General features: G+C 33.7%; 1 protein-coding gene across 4 annotated transcripts; it reads right to left on the reverse strand.

Annotated features, from left to right (window-relative positions):
- Positions 1 to 5,569: 5,569 nt before the first annotated feature.
- Positions 5,570 to 9,437, reverse strand: LOC108483705 (B3 domain-containing protein Os11g0197600-like). 4 transcript variants are annotated; one of them, XM_017787259.2, is made up of 7 exons: positions 9,250 to 9,437; positions 8,651 to 9,131; positions 8,128 to 8,303; positions 7,190 to 7,664; positions 6,852 to 6,976; positions 6,259 to 6,538; positions 5,570 to 5,937 (listed from the first exon to the last, which is right to left on the reverse strand). In XM_017787259.2, the coding sequence occupies exons 1-6, from the start codon at positions 9,313 to 9,315 to the stop codon at positions 6,260 to 6,262; spliced, it is 1,602 nt and encodes a 533-aa protein (XP_017642748.1). In that variant the 5' UTR covers positions 9,316 to 9,437; the 3' UTR covers positions 5,570 to 5,937; position 6,259. The 4 variants fall into 4 exon arrangements, with proteins under 4 accessions (XP_017642748.1, XP_017642747.1, XP_017642745.1 ...); XM_017787258.2 differs by having other exon boundaries at positions 5,570 to 5,912; positions 6,852 to 6,982; XM_017787256.2 differs by having other exon boundaries at positions 6,852 to 6,982.
- Positions 9,438 to 20,465: the final 11,028 nt, after the last annotated feature.

The raw sequence follows: 20,465 nt of genomic DNA on the forward strand, positions 1-20,465 counted from the left end.
GAATTCACAGATCTTATCTCCATGAGGTAGGAATGAAGCAAATCGAAGATGGCGAATCTTATCTCCCTAAGATGGCAAGGGAGCAAATTTAAGCCACTAGCCTTGTATCTCTGAGCAGCAGTGGAGCAGGCTGAAGATTGTAGATCTTATCTCCATGAGGTAGCAATGGAGCAGACTGAAGATGACGAATTTATCTCCCTAAAGGGGCAAGGGAGCAAATTCAAGTCACCATCCTATCTCCCTAAGCAGCAGTGGAGTAGGCTGAAGATTGTAGATCTTATCTCCATGAGGTAGCAATAGAGCCGATCGAGAATGACAAATCTTATCTTCCCAAGGTAGTAGGGAAGCAGATTTAAGCCACTAGCCTTGTCTCCTTGAGCAAGAGTGGAGCAGGCTGAAGATTGTAGATCCTATCTCCCTAAGTAGTAGTGAAGCAGATCAAAGACAGCGAATCTTATCTTCCCAAGATAGTAGGGGAGCAAATTGAAGCCACAAGTCTTATATCCCTGAAGTTGCAGTGGAGCAGACTGAAGATAACAGATCTCATCTCCCTGAAGTTGCAGTGGAGTAGTTCGAAGCCACCATCCTTATCTCTCTGAAGTTGTAGTTGAGCAGGATAAAAATACACAAGTCTCTTCTCCTCGAAATTATGTTGGAGTGGGTCAAAGCTCCAATTCCTATACCTCTGAAGATACAATGGATTGGAGCAAGGTTATTTCAAGAAGAAGAGAAGAAGCACCGAGACTCAGCAGAACCAGGCAAAATTGGCCCTTTTATAGTCTTTACTCCATTCTCGTTATACAACAATGAGCAAATAGAGGCAACTGCAATATGCCAATTTTGGCCCAAATTAAAACAATAAATAAAACCAAATAAATGAACAGTCCAGGGCCCAAATTATAACCCAAACCTAAAACCTAGCTCAAAAATACAAGGCCCAAATGGCCCAAAATTAAAACACTAACAGAAACCCTAGGGTTTCTCCTCTTCTTGCAGCCCAAGCCCCGACCTTGATCACTGCATCGACCACCACGAGTGACCTCCGTACGCCCCACGCCGAGTGCCACGTACCACCATGCCAGTTGGCCTTGTACCTACAAAGCAGACGAAAACACAGCAAAACAGAGGCAAAAAATGAGCAGATTTTTGTATTTTTTACTTTTCTTTATTTTTGCTTTCAGCTATAAAAGCCCAAAGAGAATCACCTGTAACGGGTTACGCGCACACGAAATTGCAATCGAATATAGAGAAATCGAATTCATTTTTAAAGGTGGTTCATTTGTTCATTTTATGTTTCTATTTTCTTTATTTTATTTTAAAATCTACCGCAAAGATATATAAAAAGAAAAAGGGAAGTTTTACTCGTATCTCAGCGTCGATTTCTTTGGCATCTGCTTCTCTGGTCCAAAAATTGACGGATCCTTAGGGATCCGGTTAAGACAACAACGAAGGAGGTCAAGGGTCGATGGTTCTACGATTGTTTTAGAGGTTTTAGGTTTTGTTTATGGGTTTTCGTGGCCCTAAATCTCCTTCTACGCGAAAGGGGGACCTAGTTTAGGCTTCGAGCATCCCTCCGACTACCATCTGCGGTGGTCACCGCCGTCAGCAACGCTAGTCGGCCGCTGTATTCTCTAAACCCCAAGACCACACCCAGAGAGAAACAGAGGATAGTCCTCTTGTTTTTTTAAAAACCTAGCACAAAATGTTTTTTTTTCATCAAAATTTCGGCTTTATACTGGATCTATACGACACCGTTTGGAGCCAAAATTTCAGTGGCCAAAATGGCACCTTTTGGGAATAGGACCTGCGTGCGTGACCCGACCTGAAGAGGATCCGCGTGTTTTCCATTAATGGGAAATTTGTACACTTATTCCTTCCTCATTTCTATTTCTATTCAATCTCATTCAATTTCCTTTATTTTATTTCCTTTTAATTTGGACTCTTTTGTTTTATTTTGGTTCAATTTGGTCCTTTGACCTTTTGAAGGTAGGACATGAGAACGACGTCGTTTTGATGATAGGGTATAATTTCTCAATTAGTCCTTTTTTTGTGACGCGTGTTTTAATCTGGTTCTTATGCGCTTATTCCTGTACGTTTTTCGCCCTGAATTTTATTTTTGTTCTGATTTGGTCCTTAGTAATTTGGTTTTTTGACCTTTTTATTTTATTATTTATTTATTTATTTTAATATTTTATATAGTATTTATTCTAAATCATTTCGCTCCTTTTATTACTTACATTACTGGGTTTTATTATATATTATTTTATCATATATTATCTAATATATATACATATTTAAGTTTTACCCTTTTTAAATATTAATTCAAAATTTGTTGTACCCTTTTACTTTTAAATTGTTTTATTATTGATCTAGGGTTTTCGTATATTATTTATTTTAAATATATGTTATTTATTTTATACTGTTATATATATGCATATTTTGTCCATTTTAAAACTTGTCATTTTTTATTGTTTTATTATTCATCTAAAATTTTCATATATTTTTATTTTTATTTTATTCTTCTATTCAATCCTTTTATTTAAACTTTTATTTAATTATGCATTATTTTAAAATTAGGTCATGTTTGTTATCTTTTGGTTAGCCTTATCGTTGTCATTGTATTTTTTGTGCAATTAGCTATTTTAATGTTATTATTCTTCGGGAAAGGATTGTATGAAACAGTGATATCACGTCATCTATATCCATTTCTAATAGTTTTATGCCACATCAGTACTCTTATCCTGAATTTCAGGATTTTATCCTGAAAAAAATCATATCCAAATTAAAATACTAAAATTCAGGATAAAATCCTGAAATTTAGGATAAGAATACTGATGTGGCATAAAACTATTGGAAATTGATACAGTTGACGTGGCGTCTCTGTTTCATACAATCCTTTCTCTTATTCTTCCTCTTGATTGCCTATATTATTGTTAAATGTTGACATGACATGTGATTATCGTGAATCGTTTCCTCTTGCTAGTGTACGTAAGTTTTTGTTATTCATTAGCATGACATTTTTGTCCGAACCATCTTTTAAATAAAAAATACGTTTCACTTAATTATCACACTTGTCATTATTCAAAAGTTCTCAAATGAAAGCAAAGTTTCGCGTTTAGAAACTCAGGAAAGCAGTGCCCTAATTTACGGGGCTTCAATCTTTCTCGATGGATCTAAATAGCCAAATACCATTTCAAATTTCAAAATGCATGATTTTTAAATAAAATAAAGGCAATATTCGGTGCTTGGAAATTCGAGAGAGTCGTGCCCTAACTTACGGGGTTTCAATTTTCTCGTTAGATCTAAATAATCGAATACCCTTTTAAATCAAAACGTACAAGACTTCAAATAAAAGGCGAGCTTATTTTTTAGGGTTTGAATGTCGTGTCCTAACTTACGGGATGTGATATTTTAACATCTCGAGGTGAGAAAGCCTTTAATGCTTGTTTCAATTTATTTAAGCCTTTTTTTTTATATAAAAAAAAGGAAGGATCATATTTTCAATTCTTTTCGAATCTTCAATTTCGACACTAAGATATCGACTAATCAATTAGGTACCAATTTTGGACATATCGAGGGTGCTAATACTTCCTCGTGCATAACTGACTCCCGAACCCATTTTCTGATTTTCGTAGACCAAAAATTATCATTTTAGTAAATTTAAATTTTTATTAAAATGATTAATTTGAGGTGAGCCGATCTCACCTCAAAAAAAAATATTGGTGGCGACTCCCATTTTTATTCGTATTCATTTTTAAAATCAAGTCGACCCCGTTTTTCAAAAAATGGTTTCGACAATCGGGCTCCGTCAAGAAAGTTCGAAAATCTTAGTGGCTGAATTGTGATTAGTTGGGTCTCAATTTTAGTTTTGGTTAGGATGGAATTGACCGGTAATTATTATGTAATAATAACCATGTAATATTAATTAACTATTAATTAAATTGATATTATACGAATATGAAATTAATTAAAATTGTCACATCTTTGAAAAGTTCTACTAAAACGTCATATATATATATATATATAGATTATAGATTAAAAAAATTAAATTGATTGAAATAATTGAGTATAAATTGTTAAATTAAAAATAATAAAAATTTCATTCTAATTAAATATTTTTATAAATGACTTTATTTTAAATATGATAATAATTAAATCATGTTATCATAATTCTTTATAATTGATATAAATTGAATTCAGATTATATAAAATAATATTAATATACTGAAAAATAGTATTTATAATATATATATGAATTTATTTATTGTTAATTTACATGTTAAAATTCAAAATAAAATAAATATATTTTATATTTAATTCTATATTTTATAAGTAAATGGAAAAATATTCTATCAATAAACATTAATGGAAACAAATCAAGTAGGTTTGATCCCATATAATTCCTAGCTCAGCAAATAGCTTGACTCAAATCTTAAGATTAAGCTAAAAATAAATCGTTTAATTAGGAATTAGCATTTTTTAACTATATTTCTCATATTTTTAAATATGTAAAAGCAATTAATATAATTATACTTATAATTATTTTATTAATAATGTTTTTACTATCAACATTAAAACTAATATATGGATTTTACATTTTTTTCAGTAATCAATTATTAATATAAAATAGAAATAAGTATAATTATATATTTTATTTATAATGTTTTCATTATTAGTGTTATAGTTTATCACTTAATTAGACTATATGTATTAAATTTCACATATTATTTTATATTAATTGTCAATTAGTTAGTGTACAAAAATATGGCCTAATTAATTTATAGTTATATACCAATTAAAATTAAGATTTAGCACAATAAATAAATGCATTAGCAAATCATTTCCATTCAAATAGCATCCAAAGAATTACCGAAGAAATCATCTTTTAGTATTATTTTATAGATTTTGTTTCCATCACTAAACAACATATAATTTTCATTATTATCCATTATTATTTGGTATGTTTTAATTTTTATAATTATTTGATGTTTGATACTTTTATTTGATTTAATAATTACTTATTTACACAATTGTTAATCTTTTAAACATAGATTTTTGAAATATTATGTCTATCAAGTAATAATTATTTATATTAATACAATCAACAAATAATTTACTTATATTAATGCAATTAAGTGGAGTTTGTAACATTGATAAACTACTTAGTATTAATTATATATTTAATTTTTTACGTCGGTCTGGTTATTAATACCAAACCAACTTTTTCTAATTTTTAAAACAATGAAAACAAAAATGAAAGTGTGATATAGAAAAAAAACAAATTATCATTTTAGATGATAATAGATTAATTATTTTATTTTACATGTTAAAGATTTTTTAAATTATTACTGTTTTATTTCATTATACTTTACTATTGATTCTTTTATACTTTATTTTCATGACTTCTAAAATATAATTTCAGTCTCTCAGTTACTTTTCAAAATTAATCAAAACTTTATCATATTAAACTAATCAAAAAATATATTTTCTTCTATATTTTCAGCGGTGAGTATTGGAGCTTCCCTTCCTCTCGTCTTTGGTCCCGTTTTCAAAAGCAACATTGTGGCCATTCCAAAGCAACACTCCAACAATTACACATTATCTTTCCCATATAAAATACAATATTCTTTTTTACTTTCCAAAGCTAGGACACTGCTTTCAGATTGAACGAATATGCAATTCCATGTTTGAGAATAAGTAGCTAAGCTAATCCCTCAAATATTTGTCATCACTTCCTTAAAACTCCCATCAAACCCAAAGCAAATTAAGAAAACATGATGATCCCCAGGTTAATAGAATCCATACAATTGAATTTCAAAGTACTGCTGCAATGTGACAAACATTCTGCAGTTATTCCTCTCCCTCCATACAAATATAGACAACCCCATTCCACAAATCCTGGTGATGAGTTCCTGAAAAGATTTTCCCTTAGCCATACTTGGGTAAAAGACAAAAAAAATATCAGTGTCGATAGCTAAAGGTCCAAATAAATTGCATCTCATAGACAGCATTAGATTAGTGCAACAATATAGTAATAATAACACGATTTGACAGGCAGTATAGGTCTACTTAGCAGGCAAATAATAACATTAACATATTCCAGTTCTCTGAAACTGCTCCTAAAGGAAGCAGGTTCTTTCAAACCCTTTTCATCCACATACTTGGCTTCACATGAAGAGAACCAAAGAGATGGGTAGAAAGAAACCAAGGCGTGCATCAGTACATATTATCGCCTGAAGGTTGAAGTTTTTAATATACCTCACAAAGAAGTGTGTTGGCGATCTAGCCCTTTTCTTCCCGACCCAGATATATGCACACGCATTTCATAATTATTGACAAGTTCAAATATGCAGATATCACCAATCTTTATCTCATTATCACGAACAAAGGCCATCCATCCTCCACAGAAGGTATGCACAGCTCGACCTTTTGAATCTGGGAGAGAATTTACAGTCCAACACGTGCCTTGCAAATTACGAAGCACTACTTGTGTTTTGCAGTAGGGTAGATGCTCCTTTGAAAACTTATATGGTATTTTCTGCATCGTATGATCCAGATACTAAATGAATATTGATACTAGAGAATCCCCAAAGAACCTATGCCTCTTATATTTCAGCAAAGAAAACTTGCAACAATTGCTAATAGTAACTTGCAACAATTGCTAATAGTTATATTGATGTCCAAGAATGACACAGATGGGTACATACTTTGTTTTCAGAATCTAAAATATATAACTGCCATCTTTTCTATTTCTCCTTTTGGATCTTTTACTACACCGTCAAATTAGTTATGGAAGAAACCTTACTTTAGTCAAATTTCTGAAAGGGGGAAGCGAAAAATAAATTGCTCACCAAAGTATACGAACCACTGATGTTGAACTTTCTCATAATTCTCACAAAACTAGGAAAGCGAGAAGCAAAAGACCTAGCAGCTTTTTCTTCATCAACTGTCAACATCATTCTCAAACCACTAATAGCTGCTTCTGATTTACAAGCCAAATTAAAAATAAGACCAGTGAATAAACATTCTACTAAATGGAAATCACAATGAGTATCTTATATCCATGGTCCTATAAACACAAATAATCTCCCTGGAAGCTAAGAAAAATACAAACCTTTCCTTCAACCAGATATAGATTAACACTCATGGTCAAGTATAGACAAACTATAGAACAATTTAGAAACTTTACCTTGCTTTTCAGTGCCTGACCTTGACAAAGAGCAGAGCACAACACTGGCAGATTTTTTTGCTGCATTACCATATTTCCATTTGTCAAGCACCTTAGACCCTTTGTTATCACAGATTTGAACCTTTTTCAATTTTGAGTGGACCTTTGAAGTGTTCTTTACAAATTTCTTCAGTAAAGTTGAATCAGACCTGTCCAGGACTGCTTTTCTGCTTTGCCTGATCAAGTCTTCCTGTCCAACCCGAAGAATATGCACACGGAATTCAAATTTGTGCACCAATTCAAAAATACAAATGTCTCCAGCCTTTATCTCATTACTACGGACAAAGCTCAACCATCCACCACATAAAGTATGACTTGTATGCACTCTTGTTGTAGGCACAGAATTCACCGTCCAACAAGCTCCTTTCAGATTCCGAAGCACGATCTCAGTCTTGCAGTTTGGAAGATGTTCCATTGCAAACTGATATGGAATATTCTGTCACAAAGAATTAAAACGCAGTTGAATACATAAGCAGCTTTCAAGATGACTAAATAATAAATCCTGAAAGATCTAACTAGTTGATTCAAGACGGTAATGGCTAGAAGAATTTCCATTAGTAAGCAAAAATGTAATTATTAAAAAGATTGTCTAGCCCCTGAATTTGGAACATGTAAATGAGGGAAGTCATAATTTTCTTCTCATTTTTCCCTTACAAGTAGGAGGAACTTTTTCCCAACTGGTGCCAGAGCTAAAAGCACGATGCTCACTAGGTTAAGAAACTTGTTCAAAAGCTCCAAATGCAGAACGATTGCGATTAAGAGAAGTTTCTAGCGAGTAGAGTCATTTAATACCCTACATGTTTGCCATATAGCACGATGCTTGGTCAAATTTATGTCATGCTGGAAACAATGTCCAACACAAAAATCCAGGGCGAAACAGTGAGAAGGAAACATCTTACCAATGTATATGAGCCACTGACATTGAATCTTTTCATAATTCTTACAAAAAAGGGGAAACATGAGTTAAAAGACTGAGCCACTTTCTTCTCTTCAAATTCTCCTATCATCTGTATACAGCCACTGCCATGAAGCTTCAAGTCATCTTCTTTGCCAGTTATTTTCAGAATGGTTCCATCTGTTTCAAGAGACCAGAGACTCTGTCAAGTGGAATTTATGTAATGTAAACCACCAGTGAAGTTCCAATAAGAATCAGAATGAACATCCACAAGCATGCATAATTACAAAGGCATGAAATATCTCACATTGAGTTTCTATGTAAAGCAAATTTAACACAAATAAGTGGTATCTACGCTAACATAAGATAATGAGAACTAAACAAGAATACACATACATTGATACCATAGTTCTTACTTAGTGTTTATTAAAACAAGTTTTTATTCTTACATCATAGAAAACTGCCAAATCAATGATAAAACAACAATTCATATACAAATCTCAAATGGGAGAGGTTGATTTCTTCACCATGATTTTCATCACAGGAAGTTAATCCTTGACAACTTGTAGTAGCAAGAATCAGCTCCCGCCCACAATGTTCTTCATCACGATCGGACTCAAAAGAACTCTGTCTGATTCTCTTTAACAACTCTTCACAATCTTGATCCAATGAAACATCATCCTCCTCCCTATATCTCTTCTGCCTCACAATTCCATGAAACACGCTACCAGCTTGACTGCATTTACAATGAAAAGCAACTTCTTTCTCGCAACTGCTTTGATCAAACACTTTGACATCGAAAACCAAGTCACCATCATACCTAAAAACCAAAATTTCACCGCATTCTAGGCTATGGTCTGCTACGAAATCAGCCCATCCTTCATCAAATAATAAGTCATCATTTCTTTGAACTAATTTAACATTCCAACTATACCCACTTGGTCCTTTTAACAAAACTGACCCAGAACCTCTTCCCTCCAAGTTTCTATTAAATCCCACTGGAATTCTCTGTTAAAATATCACCCATCACTCGAAGGTAAATAAAACTAACTAATCTAAAATGGAATTCATAACAATATTTACACTAAACCCTAATTTGAATAGGAAAAAAAAAGGTGTAGAATACCAGGCTGTTAGCACTTGAAGTAGAGGAGAAGACATTGAGAAAATGCGGTCGCCTCGGCTTCGACATCGCTGTTGCTGGCTTTGATATGCTTTACACTCATCGACAATGTTAATTCGGACCCATATTTTGAACCTTCTGAAGCGGAAGAGAGTTTTTTTTTTTTTTCTTAGAAACCTATTGTTTGGGTTGGGTTGTTATCTTATCCGAGTTGGATGCGGTTGTGTCACACGTATCTTTTTGACTCATTGATCAAAGCGAGTTTCTTTCAAACAATCATACCAGCGCGTTGAAATGACGCTGATTGTTATTAAGTGAAACCTGCCATGTCAGACGTGAGCGAGCTTTGGATCCAACACTATGCAATTTCTATAGTTGTTAAGGCCCAATTTATATATGTGCAGATTTATTAATTTAATTTTAGTAAATTTATTAATGTTCAAATTTAATTTCGATGTTCTTAACAAAGTTTTTCACCCCTATCAACCATAATTGGAGTGTCATAGTTTTATTTTTTTTCATTTCTATAAAAAAAATTATTTTAACCATCTAAAATGGATGAAAGTATCAGTATTTGTTAATTTTACTTACGAGACATCCACGTGGATTATTACATATATGTTATATTAACAATTAATTAAACTTTTTAAGATTAAAAATATTAAAAATATTTTTTAAATTTTAAATGACTAATTAATTGATAATGTGACATCTACATAACAACTCTCGTATATATCATGTCAAGAAAGTTAACAAATACTAATATTTTTATTTATTTTAAGATGATTTGACAAACAAAACAAATTTAAAATTAAAATGATAAAAAATATATCAAAATTTTTTTATAAAATTGGAATGTCAAATAAATTATTATTTATTTTTTAATTATAAAATTTTATTAATATGGCTTTCATTCAAAAAAAAAAAAAATCTTACTAGCTAGAGGTGTTTATAATGGCTTACGCCACAGGATTAACTCAAGAATACAGACAATGCATGATCCATTACTCATTTTTAGTACCATGGCATGGAACTTATAGTGTTACGGATACCAATTCTCGTATAAGAGGCAACCGAGAAGTTAACTCTTTATAAATCCTTTCATCACTATTATAGCATATCAGTGAGTGACTAGTAACGGATTACCAACAAAAAAAACATGTAAAAAGCAACCACTCAGAACGACGGATTTCTAACAAAAATGTGACAGGAATCATATTCTGTCACAATTACGGTCACAATATTTTGATATTATCTCTCAACAACCCATTGTAACAGAAATTCCCGTTACAAATTGAAATTATACATAATGACAAATTTTGTAACAGACTTGTGACGGATTTAATTAATTAAATTATTTTTTAAAAGCAATTTTTAATTGACTTACATATTTAATTAATTACTTTTAAAATAAATTTATAAATTTATTTTAAAAATCATATATAATATAACAACATAAATAGATTATATATACGATTAGTGGTGCACTCTTTTTTTCATTTAATTTTTATAATTATAATTAAATATATTTTAAAGTGCAAATGATCGTGTCTTAATTTTTTCATTTGATTGTGTCTTAATTTCTTAAAACCAAAACGTTATATATAATACAAAATATTATATATTTATACTTTTTACTTAAAAATATAAAAAAATTATTTATTGAAACGGGATTGCTTACCTATTATTTACAAAAAATTAGGCAGATAGAACGGTGATTCCACGGTGTCGCCTGAGCAATCGGTGGCACCACCCTCATTTGGCAACCATCATTATGTCAATGATTAGTAAATAAAAATAATAACTATTTTTTGGTGTCTCCTGAGCAATCGATAGCATCGGTATGTATTTCTCCTTTAAAATATTGTCCTATTTATATTGTCAAAGGAAAAATATATATTTTTAATGGTCATAAATTAATAATTAATAATTATTTTATTTTTAAATAAAAAAGTTAAAATACCCGGTTTTGATAACTAAACCTATGACCAACTTGATGGCCCGCCACCGACATAACAGATCGATCACGGTTCGGCTCCCAAAACCGGATATTTAGATTTTTTGTTTAAATTATATGTATGTATATATATATATATTAAAATTCATTAAAAAAAGACTAAGAATTCCTAGCCACAAACAATCGAAAAAAAAAGTCCCCCGCCAGAAAAAAAGGTATTTTTATATTTTTATAATATTACAATTATTTAGATTTTAGATTTGTAATAGTAATATTTTTTAATAATCATTATTTGTTATAAATATTACTTTATTATAGATGTCCATAACTCTCAAAGTTGTAACCTCCATTGTAGCAACCCCCAATGGATTATGAAGGTTTTATGTAGTAATTAAACCTCTATTTATTCTTTATAACTTAAAGGATTGTATTATGTTAGAAGGTCTATAAATAGAGGTAGTACAAGGCTTATAGTGATGCACAATAAATGAAATAAAAAATTCTCTTATTTATCTTCTATTGTATTTTCTCTTTAGTTTGTTTTTTCCTTTGATTATTTCATAACACGTTATCAGCACGAGCTTCTACGAGTTCATAGTGAAGTTCATGTCATTTCGACTTTATATAATTTGCCCGTATAACTCCCGTTAAACTATATACGATATACGTATTTTCATAATTCTTTTATTTTATTTTCTAGATGAAATATTTGCTTTGGGTAACATTTGCACATTTATTTTTACAACTAAAGTCTAATAATGATAATTATATATACATGGTTTTTTTTATTAAAAGAAATTTCAATTAATTTAATTTGGTATATATAATTGAATTATTTTACGATTGAGAATACTTATTATTTTACTAATTTTTTTTATTCAAGTGATTATAATGTCAAATCTTGCCAAACTCGAATTTGCGGCCTTAGACATCTCAGGGAAGAATTATTTGTCATGGGTGTTAGATGTTGAAATTCACCTAGATGATAAAGGTCTAGGAAATACTATACTAGCATATAAAGAAGTATCTAATCAAGATAAGGCAAAAGCAATAATTTTCATCCCTCATCATCTGCATGAAGGATTAAAAGTGGAATATCTCAATGTGAAAAACCCTCTTGAGTTGTGAAAAAATTTAAAAGAACGATTTGACCATCAGAAAACTGTGATACTCCCTAAAGCTCGTTATGATTGGATGCACTTACGGTTGCAAGATTTTAGGACTGTAAGTGAATACAATTCAAAACTTTTCAAAATTAGTTCTCAACTAAAATTATGTGGAGAAAACATAATTGATGAGGACTTCTTAGAGAAAACATTTTCAACCTTTCACGCTACTAATGTGCTCCTACAGCAGCAATACAGTGAAAAAAGTTTTAAAAGGTATTCTGAATTGATTTCATGCCTTTTGGTGGCTGAACAAAATAATAAGCTATTGATGAAAAATCATGGAATTCGTCCCACTAGTTCTGCACCATTCCCTGGAGTGAATGTAGCAGTACACAATAATTATGAAAATAGAAAATATAGAAGTCGCGGCCGTGGTTGTGGACGTAGTAGGGGACGTGGTCGAGGACGTATTAGTAATCATTATCATGGTGGTCATAACAATGATACTTCTAGCCACCAGAAAAAGATTAACAATGAAAGACAAGAAAGAAGTGGTCAAAATAATCCTTCAAAGATTGTTGAGAATATATGCTACCGATGTGGTATGAAGGGGCATTGGTCACGTACCTGTCGTACGTCTGAGCATTTACTGAAACTTTACCAAGCATCCATTAAAAATAAGGGAAAACATATGGAGACAAATTTTATATCCCAAAATGATGAAATGGAGGCAAAAGATGAAGATATTCACTATAATACTAAAACTAACCATGGCTACGAGGGTGATAAATTTAATGACCTTAATAATATAACTCACCTAGATGTAGCAGATTTCTTTGAGAATCATTAGAAAAATTGATATTATTTTGACATTTTTTATGTTGTTTTAAGTATATTTTATTTTCCTGCATAAATAATAATTTATATATTTAATAAATATTTGCAATATTTCTCATATTATATTTTGTTTGTTTTTATGAAGAATATAAATATTCAACAAAATTTCGATAAACCCAAAATCAATGGAGACATGTGTCTTGCAAATAGTGCTACAACACATATGATACTTAAAGATAAAAAATATTTTTCTCATTTGACAATGAGTAATGCCCATGTTAATACAATATCGAGTAGTTCAAAACTTATTGAAGGCTCTGGAAGAACTATTATATTAATACCTAAAGGTACAAAATTTATCATTGATGATACTTTATATTCCACTAAGTCTCAAAGAAATTTATTGAGTTTTAAAGATATTCATCTTAACGGATATCATATTGAGACTATGAATGAGAAAAATGTTGAATATCTATATATTACAAATGTTGAATGTGGAAAGAAATATGTTTTGGAAGGGTTACCTGCTTTTTCATCAGGTTTATATTATACACATATTAGTACAATTAAGTCACATGTTACTACAAACCAGTTTGTAGAACCACATACTTTTACTCTTTGGCATGACCGATTAGGCCATCCTGGATCTATTATGATGCGAAGAATCATCAAGAATTCAATTGGACACCCATTAAAGAACCAAAAGATTCTTGAATTCAAGAATTTATCTTGTGTCGCTTGTTTTCAAAGAAAATTAATTATTAGACCATCATCAGCTAAAGTTGGGATTGAATCTCCCACATTTCTGGAACGTATTCAAGATGATATATGTGGGCCTATTCATCCACCATGTGGACCATTCAGATATTTTATGGTATTAATAGATGCTTCTAGTAGGTGGTCACATATGTGTTTATTATTGACTCGCAACCTGGCGTTTGCGAGACTACTTGCTCAAATAATTCAATCAAGAGCACAATTTTCAAATTATGCAATCAAAACTATTCGTCTTCATAATGCTGGTGAGTTTACATCCCAAGCTTTTAATGATTATTGATGTCAATTGGGATAAAAGTTGAACATCATATAGCTCATGTTCATACACAAAACGATTTAGCTGTTTATCAAACGCCTCCAACTAATAGCTCGGCCATTACTTATGAGAACAAAACTCTCTATTACAGCTTGGGGATATGCTATTTTGCATGTAGCAGCACTGTGCACTTAAGGCCAACAAGTTATAATAAGTACTCCCCACTACAGTTGGCTTTTGGTCAGGAGCCAAATATTTCCCATATTAGAATTTTTGGATGTGCAGTATATGTTCCAATTACTCCACCACAACGCACAAAGATGAGTCATCAAAGGAGGTTAGGAATATATGTTGGTTATAAATCTCCTTATATAATTAAATATGTTGAACCATTAATTGGAGATTTATTTACTGAACAATTTATTGGTTGTCATTTTGATGAAACAACATTCCCAACATTAAGGGAAGAGAAAATACAACTGTTAAAAGAAATTACATGAAATGGATCATCACTATCTGTAACGCCCCGAACCCGAGACCGTCGCCGGAGTCGAACACGAGGTGTCAACAGACCTCAAACCACTTATTGAGAAGTTCCAGACAAGCTGCCAATCTGTGTGCTAGTCGCTTCAAAAATCATAACTTGAGTTTTACAACTCAAAAATCAGCTTTGTAATTTTTTTCTGAAACTAGACTCATATTTCCATCTACATATTTTTTTCTAGAATTTTTGGTCAAGCCAATCAGTACAGTTTATTAGTTAAACTCTCCCATGTTACAGGGGCCGACTACACTGACCTTCATGCGTTACAACTCGAATAACTCCCTGTGCAGGACTTCAATACGGGTGCCGTTTGTTTCTATAGAAACTAGACTCAAGGAGGAATTTATACATATATGGTATGACTCCTAATTATTTCTGGTTAATTTATAATGAATTTTCAAAGTCGGAACAGGGAATCCAGAAACCGTTCTGACCTGTTTCACTAAAACCCAAATATCTCTTAATATACAACTCATATAACCGTTTCGTTTCTTCCATATGAAAATAGATTCATCAAGGTTCATTTACATAATTTATTCACTATTTAATTCCATTCCTACTATTTTTAGTGATTTTTCACATCCACGTCACTGTTGCTGCCAGCATCATTTTCTAGGGTAGACTTTCTCTAACACATAGTTTCTATGATTCCACCACCCTTTTTTTTATATATGGTCCAAAATATAAGCATGATGACCCATTCTAATGGCTGGTCATTGCCAAACACTTCCATGCCTCTTAATGAGCATATACATACCGAATGATTATAACATTATGCTCAAAACATTTATAAGCCATTTTCAAGTGGCTATTCAAAATTTTACATACCAAGTTCAAACAAAACATAATAGCCTATACATGCGAAATGTTTTCTTAAACCATCTAAGAAGAAGATACCAAAAGTCGCTAGACGGTGTGATGACTTCGATGACAGTCCCGAAACACGCAAAATGGATCAAGAACCTAAATAAACAACAAATAAGCACACCAAATGAGTACATAACTCAATGAAGTCGTAAGCACTACTCTACCATCAACAATAACAATCATAAGTGAATAATCAAATAATACAAAATAGATGTTTCTAGCCATAACAAACTATACTGCAATTTCTAAAATTTTTTTGGTTCGGTCTCATGCCAAATCCTTCAACCAAATCAAACGCCAAGTCAGCCCAATCAATTTGGATCCGTTTCCTCAAGTTGGTACAACGATGCACTAGATAATTTTATGCGTACACCGTACAATCCCAATTTCGATATTTAGTTAGTAACTTAATCACTTACCTCGTTCATGCACAATTTATTTCCACAACCGAATGTGGCACACATAGTGCTTATTATGTTCGCACACATAGAGCTATAGCAAATCGCACACATAGTGCCATAGTAAATCGCACACATAGTGCCATAGTAAATCGCACACATAGTGCCATAGTAAATCGCACACATAGTGCCATAGTAAATCGCACACATAGTGCCATAGTAAATCGCACACATAGTGCCATAGTGAATCGCACACATAGTGCATTTGAGATAGCCTCATGCCTCAACCTTCCAATCGGCACACATAGTGCCACATAGTCTTTGCACACATTGTGCCTTATGTCAATTCATCATGGTAAAGCAATTTACTAAATTCAAATTGTACATATAATCATATTAATAAATAGGAGAATCACTCAAAAATATCTATCAAGGAGTTCTCACAACAAGTGCTTAAAGACTTACCTTGCGTTGAGTATAACAGTTCGACCCGGCTACTCGATGTCCTTGGCTTTGCCCTTGCTTGTTTCTCCTTCTTTAACTTCTCGGGCTTAATAGATAAATAAACTAGTTTAATCATCTTGCTATACATTTATAGTTCAATTACACATGCATATGTATATTTGTAGATTCGACAACCCCTCTTACTAATTACTCATTTAGTCGATTATACACATGATTAAAGGTAACATCATGAATGGGCATACTTATATATATATATATACATACCCGATTGTGCACAAAAAAGATTTGACTCAACCTCACCTATGTACTCCCTTTGATGGCCGAATATATATATATGTATAGTGTCATCTATAACATCATCTAAACACCTAAATTCTTCTAATGCACACTTGACCAACCCTTTTTTTTTTTTTTCCAATCTAGCATAGCTTCACCTCCATTTGTGATATCATATAAATTTGCACGTTGCTACATTTCTTAGGTTCAACATCTCTATGCCCATTATGGCCACTCCCCTAACCCAATTCTAAATATCGGCAACATCCCCTTTCAACTATGTTAGCCGAATACTCCTCCCTTCTTAGTCCCAACTTGGCACCTCCAACAAAATGACTAACATCTTCACTTTCATGCTAACATAACAAGCAACTTAGTTCATCCACACAACTAACATGTCAATAGCATCAAGGTATCTACTAATTTTTTTTTTTGTCAAATCCCAACTCTCCAACAACCCCAAATCCCACCATGGGTTAGATAGAATTTAAATTAACAACCAACAATACACATGAATTTAAAGGAATAACTCCAACATACCTCAACTTGGATACTAGTATGGCCGACTTCTCCAAAGCTTTTCTCTTTTCCCTTCACTTGGTTTTTCGGCTAAGAGGTAGCAAGGATGAACACCTATTTTTTTTTTGTTCATTTTCCTATCATTAATCTTTATTTCCTCTATTTTAATATCTTACCAACATTAAATAATTATAACAACATGATCTTGGAAAGATGAAGCCATGCTTGGCCGGCCACTCAACTTAGTTTGGGGCATTTTGACATGCAAACCCAACTTTTCATAATTCCATACTATTTGGTCCTCACTTATTTACCTATCAAATTTTCTAAGTCTCTCAACTAAATCCTTTCGAGCAAGATTCACATTCCTAAGATAAAAATTGAATCACCAAATTTTTATACTAGTACTACCACACATATAAGGTATGCAAATAAAATTTTAACTAAATTTTATGACTCGGTTTTGTGGTCCCAAACCACATCCCGACTAGGGTCAAATTAGGGCTGTTACAATTCTCCCCACTTACGAAATTTTCGTCCCGAAAATCTTACCGTAAATAAGTTTGGGTAACGCTCTTTCATAGAGTTCTCGGGTTCCCAAGTAGCTTCTTCCATCCCGTGTTTGAGCCATAACACTTTTACTAATGGAACCCTTTTGTTTCGCAACTCCTTCATCAACTTTCTGAGCTTCCCGAATTTGATGAGCCAACAATGGTTTGGCCTTTAATTCGGCTACTAACACATTGTCGGGTAGGATAGACAAGTGTACATTCATCGCTCGTAAAGCAAACAATGATTTCCGGCTTAAGGCATCCGCAACCACATTAGCCTTTCCCGGGTGATAATCAATGACGAGCTCATAATCTTTTAACAACTCGAGCCATCGTCTTTGTCGCAGATTTAAGTCTCTTTGAGTCATCAAATATTTGAGACTTTTGTGATCCAAATACACATGGCACTTCTCACCAAATAAGTAATGTCGCCATATCTTTAAGGCGAATACGATGGCCGCCAATTCGAGATCATGGGTTGGATAATTTTTCTCATGTGGCTTTAATTGTCTCGACGCATAGGCCACAACTCGACCTTCTTGCATCAATACGCAACCTAACCCAAGTAGGGAGGCATCACTATAGATGACAAACTCTTTGCCGATTCGGCAGTACTAGAACCGGAGCTTTCGTCAAATGAGTTTTCAATTGGTCGAAACTTTTCGACACTTTTCCGTCCATTCAAACTTGACATCTTTCAAGCGGTTTTGTCATGGGTGTGGCTATCATCGAGAATCCTTTTACAAACCGTCGGTAGTAACCGCAAGTCCCAAAAGCTCGAACCTCGAGAATATTTCTTGGAGGCTTCCAGTTAAGTATGGCTGAAATTTTGCTCGGTCGACTCGAATACCGTCGAGATACCACATGACCCAAGAAACTAACCTCTCTTAACCGAAATTCACACTTGTTGAACTTAGCATATAACCGCTTATCCGTAAAATTTGCAACACTAACCTCGGTGTTCAGCGTGTTCGTTCTCATTTTGCGAATAGACCAAAATGTCATCAATGAAGACAACTACGAACCGATCCGATATGGTCTGAAGATCCGATTCATCAAATCCATAAATACCGCAGGGGCATTAGTAAGCCCAAACGGCATCACTAGGAACTCGTAGTGACCATATCTCGTTCTAAAGGCAGTCTTGGGTATGTCCGAATCTCGAATTCTAACTGATAATAGCCCGATCTCAGATCTATTTTCGAAAACACTGAGGCTCCCTTCAGTTGATCGAACAAATCATCGATATGCGATAACGGATATTTGTTCTTTATCGTCGCTTTATTAAGTCGACGATAGTCAATGCACGACCTCATGGTTCCATCCTTCTTTTCACAAACAACACTTTGGCGCGCCCTGTATGAAAAACTCGGCGAGCAAAACCTCTATCCACCAATTCTTGCAACCGAGCTTTCAACTCCTTTAATTCCGTTGGTGCCATACGATACGGAGCTATCGAAATTGGAGTGGTACCAGTACCAATTCGATGCTAAACTCTATTTCTGAGCAGTGGCAAACCCGCAATTCTTCGAGGAAAACATCCGGTATTCACAAACCAGCAGCACAGATTCGGGTTTCTTTTCTGACTCCTTGTCATCGAGCACATACGCAAGGTACGCTTCGTACCCTTTTCTTACATATTTCTGGGCCAACATTGCTGATATTACAGCTGGCAACCCCTTTAAGTCCGTAGACTCAACCCGAATTATCTCGTTATTCGCGCACCTCAGATCGATAGTCTTGCCTTTGCAATTTACAACCGCATCGTGCATGGTCAACCAATCCAACCCAAGAATAACGTCGAATTCATCGAACGGCAAAAGCATCAAGTCCGCCGGAAAACAAGAACCTCGAAACACTAGGGGACTTTTCTTACACACTTTGTTGACAAGCACGTAATGACCCAAGGGGTTTGACACCCGAATTACAAACTCGATGAGACTCAATAGGCAAAGTCTTACTTGGATGCTAAGGTTTCGCATATATAAGAATGAGTAGAACCGGGTCAATCAAAGCAATCACATTAGTATCGAAAAGAGTGAAAGTACCGTGATAATGTCGGGGAGGATGCCTCCTCTCGTCTTGGATGGCATATGCTCTAGCAGAGCGCTGGTCTCGAATCGAACAGCCGTGTCAAGTAGCCCCTCTCGACTACCACCCCTACCTCCTGAAATTCTTGGTGGTCTACCTCTAGTTGTCATTCCACTAGGTCTCGCACCTTGTATCCTATTCTTCTCATCAAGCTCAGTGCAATCTCTAATGAGGTGGTCCTTGAACCGCATCCGTAACAAGCCTTATTGGTAGACTTACCCCAACATTCACCTATGTGTCTTCTCCCACATTGGGAGCATTCAGTTTCTCTTGACGGTTATTGCCCACACTAGCTACCGAAGTAGCTCGGAGTCCGTCAATGGTCGTGGTCTAATGGAAATCCCCGCATCGTCCTCGCTCTATTGGTGTCCTCCACGAATTTCTTTACAGTAGAGAACGGAGCTTTACCGTCGATCTTTTGCGATAGTCTCTAGCTTCAAATTCAGCCTTCTTCTTCTCCTTTCCAAGTTCCTCCGCCTTGCGTGCTCGTTCAACTAGTGTTACAATTCTTTTATCTCCAAAATACCCACTAGTAGTCTTAGATCTTCATTCAATCCTTCTTCAAACCTCTT

The sequence above is a fragment of the Gossypium arboreum genome, chromosome 3 (genome assembly GCF_025698485.1).
Source record: "Gossypium arboreum isolate Shixiya-1 chromosome 3, ASM2569848v2, whole genome shotgun sequence".
Lineage (NCBI taxonomy): Eukaryota > Viridiplantae > Streptophyta > Magnoliopsida > Malvales > Malvaceae > Gossypium > Gossypium arboreum.

Excerpts from the sequence above, each read along its gene's own strand:
- LOC108483705 (XM_017787258.2), bottom strand. The coding sequence starts at position 9,315 with ATGTCGAAGCCGAGGCGACCGCATTTTCTCAATGTCTTCTCCTCTACT. Across the intron at positions 9,132-9,249 it reads CTTCAAGTGCTAACAGCCTG|AGAATTCCAGTGGGATTTAA; the intron begins GTATTCTACACC and ends ATATTTTAACAG. Across the intron at positions 6,539-6,851 it reads TCAGTGGTTCGTATACTTTG|AAAATACCATATAAGTTTTC; the intron begins GTGAGCAATTTA and ends CATACGATGCAG.